We start from the raw sequence: 11,254 nt of genomic DNA, 5'->3' as shown, positions 1-11,254 counted from the left end.
GTCTTGTAGGACAAGGTTCCATTGTCAGAGCTCTATAGAAGTAGAGGTGTCATTTCAGGGAGATAGAAAAAGAAGAAAAACCACCACAGGCTCTATGGCTCAGATTATAAATGCTTTATGATTCTCCCTTCACTTACACCAATACAAATAAGGATTAACTCCACAATAATTATTGACACTACTGTGCTATAAAACTGATGAATACCAGATGATAATTATACTCAAAGCTTGACATCTAAGGCCTCTATTCTCCAGCCATTCACAAAACCAAGAAACAAACAGTGTGAGATATGCTACTTCAGGCTATAAAAAAATTTGCACCCTCCCCAAACCCTTTAAAAAAACTTGTTGCTTGAGTAAGAGTTATAAACAATTTACCAAAAGCTCAGTCACCTTCTAAACTTCCTTGTACGAAGTGATAAAGCATCCTTACTTCTGTCAAAATCATCATAAATTAGCTAACTGTTAGCTGACAGAAAGCAATAAGGTATCATTATTTACAACAGCAACTGGACCGAGCAAAAATCATTACACTTTTTTCCAAAATCAAAAATATACTTCTGTTAACTTGTTCAAAATTTAATAGAAGATGATCTTCTGGGCATTCTTGACCTTTTGAAGGTGCAATATGTAAACACATGGGGCTTTTAAGTACTTTAGGTAATAACATTAAACATTATTAATATAAACATAATAGAAAAAAGCCTGACTTCCCAAAATTCAGTATCCACTATCCGGATTACAACAGCAAGCCACACTATCAGTCAAATAGTTTCACTCGAATACAGAAGCTAACCTGATGGCAGATGACTTTCCATTGTCATTAACCAGGATATACTAAAGCTGTTTCATATCAAGCACCTTTCTTTACTCTTTGACATTGTTCAAATAAGCAGGCATCACACCAAACAGAGATTTTTATGTAAGAAAGGACTAAACCTCTTAAAGCTATGTTCCAATTTTCACACCACTACCACCAATCTGAAGATTTGACAGACAGTCGAGAACATTAGATGCTGGCAGGGGGAACACTGATAGGACCCACTACTGATTTTGTCCTCATAAGCTCACAAAGGGTGGGTTATGCTGAAAGACAATTTTAAGGTATGCCACAAGATTTCTAATCACTTCTCTTGCTCATCACTTTCAGGAGGCTTTTAGAAGAGAGAGAACTGTAATGAGAAGATAGAAACTGTAGTGACACCACTATTCTCACAGCAAAGAACTTTAGAGCCTGTTGATTTTACAGAGACTAGGAAGAACAGTGTATGGATAAAAGCCAGCAGGGTGTGATTTACTGTATAAATCTGTGCTTCATGATCTGCCCTGGTGTCCTCATTAAATCTTAGGTGTGTGATTACTGTAGCACTAAGATCTTTGTACTGCTAGATAACACCTTCAGTCTCACCATGGGTTACAAACATTACCTTGAATAATTGCAAGGAGGATGACAATCACAAAGAAGAAGAAAGTGATGTCAAAGATAATCCGATAGATTTCATATTCATCTCCTGCTGGATCCTCTATTTCATCGCCAATGCCTCCACCTGCACGTACTCCAACATACATGTGAAACATGTAGCACTAGAAAACACAAAACAAAGGGATAGAAAGTTTGTCTTCAGCTAAAACTAAAAATATTGCAAATTCAGTAATTGGTAGAACTGGTCTATAGTCTAGCAACAATACTATGTCAAGTCATCTTTTTCTCCCCTTTGAGGCTATGTACATTTCTGAGGGAGGTAAAATGCTGCTGTGCAGCTGAAGCTGCAGTATTTCATGTTCTGTCATTCCATAGCAGTTCAAAAAGATCAAAGGCTCAACTACCGTAAGCTCAGCAGGACACCATGATTCATATACAATCATTTCAGTAATGTGCAAATAGGAAATACCATTACCACCACAGACATCATCTTTTTCATTTTCCTACCTCAAAAGTTAATTACATTCCCCACCTTTGGTGTTTCAAACAAAAACCAAAAAAACCATGAAACAAAACAAAGAACCTTTGAGAATGTTTGTGCAGAGGACAGGCTAATGATGGAAAAGGTCTGAGACTAATACTGTGAAACTGTGATCTGAAAAGTGGTATAATATGTCTCAGTGTAGTTATGTGGGATGTTGACAATGCAGTCTTTCCAGTTTATCATGCCATAATTTAATAGAAAATTGTTATATCACTCTTAGAGGTCTGGAGCAGGGGATCAGTTCTTTAAGTACCCTTGCAAACTACAGGTCCTTATCAAAAAGCAGTGATGACAATAACTAACTCCTAAAACCTAACCATACAAAAAAATCCTTTCTTTTATTTCTATGCCACACTTACCCCCAAAATCCCTCATGTAAGAAACTGATATAGTAACATACAATGCTGAGTGGCCAGTGACTAAAAATGTAACAATTTTTAGAGATAGTTTTTATTTCACCATTGAAATTCAATCATTAATTAATGAGTGAATGTAGTGTTAGTTATCTAAAAGTTTTAAAAGTTGTTTTTCTATTTCTAAAAATAAAAATATATTCACTGTACTTTTTTTTTAACATCACATTGCAAGTCTTGCCGCTTTTACAAAAGACAACCTTGATTTTATAGCATATTACATTTTATTCTAGTCATTCGTGTACAATATTATCGCCCTTTTTTAAGTGTGTTTTCAAAGAATTACAGAGCAGGTCAGGTCAGAAGGGACTTTGGGAGGTCTGTGGTCCAAATCCTGCTCCAAGCAGGGTCCACTATAAGTTCTAAGAAAGTTGCTCTGAGCTTTAGCCAGTCAGGTCATTACAACCTCTAAGGATGGTGACTGCACAACCTCTCTCAGCAACGTGATCCACTGCTTGGCTCTCCTCAGTCAGAACACCTTTTTCCACGTCACATCCATGGTGTCCTGCCATGCGCTGCTGTAAAAAGCCTGGATTTGTCTTCCCAATAACCTTTTTGCAAGCACTGGGGAGCTGCTCTTACGCTCCTCCCCCTGCCTCCAAGCTTTCTCTTCTCCAGGTCAAACAAGCCTGATGCCCTCAGCCTCTCCTCCCAGGGCAAGTGCTCCAGCAGCTGTCAATTTAGTGGCCCTCCACTGATCCATGCTCCAGTTTACCTATGATCTTTCTTGTACTGAATGTTCCAAACCGGACAAAAATATAGACATAGCTGTCTGCTTCCACAGTTTATCTAATTATTAAGCTTTTAAATGGTGTCAGTTCCCTAGAAGTGATTCATATTGCATAACATACTGAAATATATTTAACTTTTGTTGTACATGATTGCTTTTAGAAGGGTATTAACAGCAACGCACCTTACAAATTCATCATGATTTAAGCTCCACCTACCATCCACAAATGCAAAGCTTGGCACTGTCTCAGTAAGTACAAAATAATTCTCAGTGGCTCTGAGCACAGTAGATATTTCAGTAACAGAACTGCCAGTTGAAGATAATCATGGCAATTCATGCTAAGGGAAACTGACGGATTGCCAAGCTTAAACAAGCATTTCAGTACCTAAATTACTTATGAAAGTCCTTGCCTACAACTTACCCTCCTCCTGAATGGCCTGTACAACCTCAAGATTCAGAATTACTGCCCTTTAACGGACCCGGCTCAGCTTCACAGCTTGTAGCTGTTTTTCACTTTTTGAGAAACTATAGCAAAGAATACATTTCTTCTATTAATGTATAGATGTGTTTGTTTAATACACACAGGGTATATCTAGTTGTTAGGGATGTTCATTATATTTGGTCCTCTGCCTTGAGTTCTAATCTTTCCTGTTGCTGGTGAATGATACGACTGTATTGAATAGGAATTACAAGAAGGTCAGGACAAAAACATAACAGTTTAAGAAGAGAATCCCAAAAGCAAAGTAAGACTTACTGTTAGCATATCATCACATTTCATGTCTGGCATATCACCATCTTCACTCTTGTTGTAGAACTTGCGGAAAAAATTGAATGCCACTACTGTATACAAGTATACTACTACTGCCAGTAACCCCACCGTTAGGACAAGCTGAAAGACAAAATTACAGAGTGGATATAACACCCCCATGGAATTACGCTATACAAATTCCTTTGCAAAAAGAGAAGGAAAGTAACAATAATCTATATGTACTAGCAGAAGGAAAACTCTATTTACTTTTTCTCTGTATCTCTGTAATATTTGGTAATAGACCTGCATATTTTCATGCAAAGATTGTGCATTGCACATGTTTTATTTTGAAGGAAAACTGTGCTTTTGAAACACAATTACAAAGGCAAATCTTCCAAAATCTTGTGTATACATATACAATCAAACAATCCATTAGAATCATATAAAACCCCCACAATCAGACAAAAACATCTGGAAGTTTACTACCTAATAGTGATAGTATTACTATTCAATATCACCTATTACATATTGCAATATAGTATTCCTAGTAATTTACTACTGAAACATTTTTGTTTATATCTATGAAATCACATATGAAACAAACTGTTCGTAGTATTTTAATATCTACCTCAGAGAAGCAGCAATAAATACCCCACTGCTCAACTGCAGCATCATTAAAATTTTGCCTTGAGCTTTATGGAAAGCAGCTGGAAGTGAACCGCAGTATCCTGCAAATTGATATTTCACTTGCATAGCTGCCAGACCTAAAAAGTTTCTTATCATAAATAATGCCCACTTACTTCATAGAAAATTTGCTAAAACTTCAGGACTATTTTTAAAAGGTAGAATACTTCACTTTTTTTCAGGTGCTGACTGATTTTTTTTCTTTTTTGTTCTTTTAAGAAATCAGAATTAAGAATTTAAGAAATTCTGCTCTTTAAAGAGCAAGGAATGCAGTATGTTGATTTCTGTAACTTTTCAAAACACAATTTTTGTTCCACAAATGAAACTTAAGTTTGCCACATAAATTAAAACAAATAGCAGTTTGTCAGGGTGAGTTCATACTTAAGAGTCTTCAATACGTCATGTGCTTCACCAGCTATTTTGAAATATAAATTGTGAGCATTTAAATGTGTATTACTTCTTAAAAAATGTTGACAAGGACAGTGCATTTGAAGGCAGAGTTAAATTAAATCAATCACCCTTTGCATTTAAAAAAAATCATTGCTAAGGATGTTATGTTTTTCTAGTATCAAACCTGCTTAAAACAAAAGACCTGAAAAACAACTTGCTCGTGATAAATTTTGAAATGGCACTTGTGACCAGACTTCTAAAGCACCTACATTGTATAAAGTCAGAACTCAAGTTCTATGTTACCACAATAGCATGTAAGTATACACAACAGAGAAGACCTTTTTGTTACCATTCCCATGCCACTTGAATAACAATTATATTAGTTGCCTTGCTGGAAGATCTTCTAAGCAGACCAAGGATGGCTTTTTTATCATTAAAAATTGTTTACAATGGTCCTTTGAACTAGGAAGGCCATTAGACTTAATGTAACCTGAAACTTAGAGTTCCTCAAGTGCCATTCCTACAATAGATCTCAGTAGACGAAAAGCCTTAGTTACTTTCTTGACTTAAATCAGAAACGCAATTTCAGATTTTATAGCTTCTTTAAGAAAAGATTTCTTACTATCAAAGACCTGACTTTCTCAAACAGTCCTCTAACAGGAAGAGTAACTGGGTCTCAACTGGACCTTTCTTTAGATGAATCTTGAAAAAAATTTAAACAGCAACTTTATGACACAGTTGCTCCTAACAGCTAGAGACTGTCATACATCCTACTCCCATTTTCTTAAGCTTATAAACCCCACTGGCTAGTTTCTCCCCTGACCCAGGCTCTAAACTTCATGATAAAAGAGCCATTCTGTTGTCAATCTGCAGAGCAGCTGAATTAAGTCATGAAGTGATCTTTCCTGTTGTACTCCTTAAGTAAAAAAGCTGAAAAGAGGTGACAGTTGGTACCTGTTTGCCATTGTGGGTAACTGATGATAGGATAGTTCGTAATGTCTTGAATCCCATTGCAATGTCAAGAAGATGAGCAGCAAAGAAAAAGTTGTTGTAATGGCCAAGGACTGACATGGTCATATACCACGCTAGGTAAAGGAAAGACTAACAGAAAAAAACAAGTGTGTCATAAAATAAAACTCATGGCTATTATCTTTTACTTAATTCAAAACACTAAGGAAAGGTAGAAATTGCTTGAATGTGCTTTTCTTAAAATACAAAACAATAACTTTTTTTATGTAGAATTTGCTAGAGATCTTTGAGAATTTTCTCTTTGAGCAAAAATATTAAATCAGGAAATACAGAATTCACAAGACATGGTCAAAATTTACATATTCTGAATTTTAATTTGTAAAAACTAATTCTGAAATTGCTAAACCCTTATTTGTTAATGTTGCTAATGTAAAAAAAATCTGATTTCAATTATTTTTTGTTTATGAATTTCTAGTTACATTAAAATTGTAAAGCCCTAAGGTGGTTAATAAGAAATGAAAAGACTCTGCAAGGAACAAAAGGCATTTTGTAATTATTTCAAACTACTAAAACTTCTACTTAAACATGTAAATATTAAGTAGTTTACTAACTATTACTACAAGCATTAATTTCCTCTTTTCCTCTATCGTTTAATTTTTATTGCCCTTAAAGACAAGTACATATTTATAAGAGAAATCACAGTCCCTCCCTTAGAAAAAACCTAATCCTGAACAAATTCTTAACTCTTTACAGATCATGCTGTCTGTAGACCTGGAGACTTAACTATTCCACTCTTCCTGTCTACAGTCAGGTCACACTTTGATTCTCTGGCAGTCCTAGTTCCAAAATCGTTTGTTCGCCAATCATTTTTTCCACCAGTAAAATAAGCTGAGTTAGGCAAGTGATAATCGTAAGACACTTAATAATCATATGATGAGTGACTTCTTAAACTGCAAGGTATTTTAACAGTCTGGTTTATAATTCCTTTTTTGTTGTTTTTAAAGACTCATTTTTTCAAATGATTAAAATCATCAGCCTCCTTCTGTGTCACATCCTACTACCAGTTTCAGTGATACAAATCTTAGCAATTCCACATACATTAACTATATTGATCTAACTGTGCTTCAGGAGTATTCAGGTGTTCATAAAGTTTATGAACAATATGAAAAATGGCAATTAGGATTTATACAGTCAGTTTTCTAATTCTACAGCACTGTACTTGCTTACTGTCCCTGAATAAAGCATATCAGAAGGGGGCCAGGAATTGACTGAGGTTCTACAGACTAATACCTATGTAACTGGGAAAAGATTTTGGCAATGTCTTTTTAAGCTTCCACAATTTTCTTCATCTATGTAGTAAATTATATATAATCCAGAGTATTTCATACCTCTCTTTGAAGCACTTTTGTTTAACAAGTGCATGTTGCTTTTTAGAAGATGAATATATATGTAAATATGTGTCTATATATATATACTGATAACTTACATTATCAGTGAAAACGACTCCTAATTTCCACATCTGATACTTAACATCAATGGAATTTAGCCTGTAAAAGTAAATTGCATTTTATATCAAAACACAATAGGAAAATACGCAACACAATCTGCAGGAGGTGTATTGTCATATAAACACAGGAGATAACAGCTGATCTATTTCTCCAAAAGCTGAAATACATCAGAACCTTGTTCTAATTCATACTTTTACTCTGGAATGGACCTGTCCAAAAAAAAAAGCAGAAAAACAAATTAATAAATACTGGTTTGGATTCATCGGACCTAATGCTGATCAACGTCTACAAAGTTACCATATACAAGTGAAACGAACTGTCTTTATAATCCATGGTGAAAAGGAGATTCTATTAAAAAAACCCTAACACACCAACCCCCCCCCCCAAAAAAAACCCCAAACATTGATGCCTAAAGTAGCTGTCAAAAAGATCAAAGAACTTGCACCCAAAAATGCCAATTCTTTACCATTAATTATGATACAATTAGATGACATTAAAGACAAAGTGAGGTGAAGTGAATCCCAGAGCTTTTGTCCTTTGCTTTTCCCACGGTTATCAGGAATAAATGTAAATGAAAAAGCAATGTATATTAAAAGCTTTTGCAGGAAAGGACCTGAGGTTCTTGATGGACTGCAAGTTGAGCATAAGCCAGCAATGCACCCTCACGGTGAAGAAGGCTAATGGTACCCTGCGCTCCACGAGGAGCAGCGTTGCCAGCAGGTGGAGGGAAGTGATCCTTCCCCTCTACCTCAGCCCTTGTAAGGCCACACCGGGAGCGCTAGGTCCAGGTCTGGGCTCCCAGTTCCTTCCACAATTTTTGTTGCTTTGTTATATTAGCCACCTAGCCTCTTCTATTGCTCTCCCTCCTTCAGCAAACTTTTATGTTGTATCGGCTGATATTGTAAACTTTTCTCTCCAAATGCTACCCTTATATTTCTTTAATTAATACCTTTAGGTATTCTCCTCTTACTCTATCAACACAAATAAATGCCTCAACTTTAGGGTACATTTTTTGCACTAGAAGTAAACCCATTAATTTGCTTGAAGCATTTTTTTTTTCTCTATAGAGAAGTGATACAACTAACTTAAAAAGGATGTATACCATTTTTGCTTGTAACTGTATCTTGTCCTCTCTATTTACTGATTTTTTCTTTCTGGAAAGATTTGGATCATCTGTATTATATTGACACAAAAAAATTCTAAACCTAGATCACAATTCAGGAACAAATATAAATAATTGCATGAAAAATGTCATCTGTCCTACTTTTATCCTTAAAATGTGAGTGAATTCAGTGTTCCTGAAAGAGAAGAGATGCTGACAGGAGACATAAGCAAGTAGAAATAATGCTGGCAGATGTGATACACCTGCCATATATGAAAGCACATAGTACTTGTGTGACAGATGTTTATATGGAATTATCTGAGGCCTTAGATGGAATACCAACAGTTAAACACTAGTCTATCAAGGCTCTATTTCCAAAATTCTTACTTGGTTATAGCCAGAGCCATTAAGCACATAAAAGTAACAGTTTTATTTGAATATTACACTCCCAAGGAATATTTTGCCATAAAAAATTACAAATTCCTACTTGTATTATATGCAACAGTATTTACTCTTTAATACAATCAATAACTAACACCACTTCTACACATAAAACTAAAAGGCAAAAACTCAAGTTGAGCCTTCTGTATAATAGCATAAACACTACACAGTGTGTTTATACGTAGCATAAGTGGAGCTACTATAAAAGAAAAACAGCATTAGATCAAGGCCTCTACTCCAAATAGTCTACAGCCTATTTTAATTAAGAATTCCTTTTCCTTTCTGAAGCATGTTAGTCTACTTCAACAAAAAAGAAAAAGCAGAGGAAATGTAGTAGAAGTTTTCTGATTTATTAAAGATTTTACCCTTGCTCTCAAATTTACACACGGCCAATCTTTCATACATACATTTTACTTCTATGCAGAAAACTTTTACAAGATGGAGTAACTCATTTAGGGTCAATTTTTTTACCCTTTATTCACAGTAAACTATACTTTTCTGCCTTCAGTGAACTTTCACAGGACTACAGATTTAGCTCAGAACAGGTAAAAGAGCACAGTTATACTATTAATGCTCTGTAAAGACAAAAATAACATAAGCATAGAGACTAAGCGTGAATTCTAGAGTCTATTACCTAGTTAAGATTCAACAGACTTTAATTTTCTCTTTTACCATTTCATTTGTTGGTTTTGTTGGTAGGTTTTTTTTTACCTATGCAAAGGCAACACAACAAATTACTAGGTTAACAAATCTAAAACTTCTCATAAGGCGACACGAAATGTTTTTAAAGAATGAGAGTTGATCACAGTTTACTAGGCATATTGATGGCACAGTCATTGGTTTTGCTTCATTATTCCCTTCATGGTAGACAGCAGCTCTGTAGAAATTAAAGCCTAAGGTTTCACCTGAGTTTCTTCCATGGTCACCAGGTGACATTTACTGTCCGATTGGGATTTGCAGGCATGATATTTGTATAACAAACAAACTACTTACACTAGAGGAAAAAAAAGCTGCAAGTTTTTTTCTAACAGGCTTTCAAGTTTACAAGGATGGAAAGATGCATCCATAACAAAATTCACATTCATATCTTGAAAGAAATTATTAGAATCATGCCAGTCTCAAAGGTCTCAGATGAAACCAGGACAGTCTCCAAACTGTGCTATGCTCCAGATACCATAGAGAACTCAAAAATAAATCTAGCATGCTGTCATTTCACCAAAGCTAGGAATGCTTCTTGAACAATCAAATGGCTTGTCCAACAACAGTCTAGCACAGCTAAGAGCTGCTAATACCATCTTATAAACCCAAGTTATAAGAAAATTTTCTAGCCCCAAATGTGATCTATTAAAGAAATGAAAATTTATAGAAAACTTTGTCCTAGAGCAAGAAAGAAAAAAAAAAGGTCAAAAACGTTAAGAATAGTTTCTCATTCAAATACTGTTCAATAATATATTCAGGTGGTAAAATGAATCAAAACCTCTTGAAATTTATTCTGAAAATATTACTGTAGCAAGTTAATTTCTTACTTTATTCTGACCCAATAGCACTCACTTCTAGTGTAAGGCATATTCTTGTGACTACATTCCACCTATTCATATTTGTCTTACATATGAAACACTACAGACAGGACTGCTTATCGGCAGGCAGGACACTTTCATGAAGTTTCCCTTGGAATATCATTATTTAGTATTATATTGTATGAATTTCCCAGTCTGAATGAATTTTTATTTTATTTCTTTCTGCATCATTGAACAGGTTGTCATACAGGTTGTACTGTTGTTGTAGTACTTGAGTTTAGCGATGGTCAACAATGGCACAGTGTGAGAATGCACAATGTGAATAAGTAATAGGAAAATTGTGAGAAGTGGCCTGGGTTAGGTTTGGCTGTAACTTGCACTAGTATTTCATTACCTTCGACAACACCCAGACTTTTTACAGCTTCTTTCTTAAGGCCTACTGAATTGAGCTGTTCCAAATATAATGTAGTAGCTTTTCAAAAGTTATTTTTCCCCCTTAAAAAAAAAAATCCTCAGGCAATCAAATGATACTGATGTTAACCGGAATCAGAAAATTCTGAACTTTTCAGCCTGAATCATTTTAATGTTTGTACATTAAGATTCCCAAGTAAATAATCAAAGGAGGAAGTATCTTACATTAGCATCCATAAGTGGAAAGGCTTGAAGTTGAGTTTCCCACATATGCATCATTCCTCAAGGGAACAGGCTGTGAATTTGGACATTATACATTAACAGTAACTATGCCTAGCTCTCAACCATGAATCACAGAATCACTAGGTTGGAAA

The 11,254-nt window shown here is 35.2% G+C and overlaps 1 protein-coding gene across 1 annotated transcript in view; it reads right to left on the bottom strand.

The window, feature by feature from the left end:
- LOC104626139 (ryanodine receptor 2-like) overlaps window positions 1-7,448 on the bottom strand; it is a gene marked incomplete at its 5' end in the record, with an annotated part of 13,133 nt that extends 5,685 nt beyond the window's left edge. Inside the window, 4 exons of the mRNA XM_010293980.1 lie at window positions 1,428-1,584; window positions 3,865-3,999; window positions 5,887-6,033; window positions 7,388-7,448. Coding sequence (XP_010292282.1) covers window positions 1,428-1,584; window positions 3,865-3,999; window positions 5,887-6,033; window positions 7,388-7,448 — 500 coding nt within the window. The remainder of the gene's footprint in view (window positions 1-1,427; window positions 1,585-3,864; window positions 4,000-5,886; window positions 6,034-7,387) is intronic.
- Between the last annotated feature and the right edge of the window lie 3,806 nt (window positions 7,449-11,254).

Source organism: Phaethon lepturus, unplaced genomic scaffold (assembly GCF_000687285.1).
Source record: "Phaethon lepturus isolate BGI_N335 unplaced genomic scaffold, ASM68728v1 scaffold13399, whole genome shotgun sequence".
In the NCBI taxonomy this organism is placed as follows: Eukaryota; Metazoa; Chordata; class Aves; order Phaethontiformes; family Phaethontidae; genus Phaethon; species Phaethon lepturus.
Note: the sequence above shows the minus strand (reverse complement) of the source record. Positions and strands in the feature narration are given on the sequence as shown.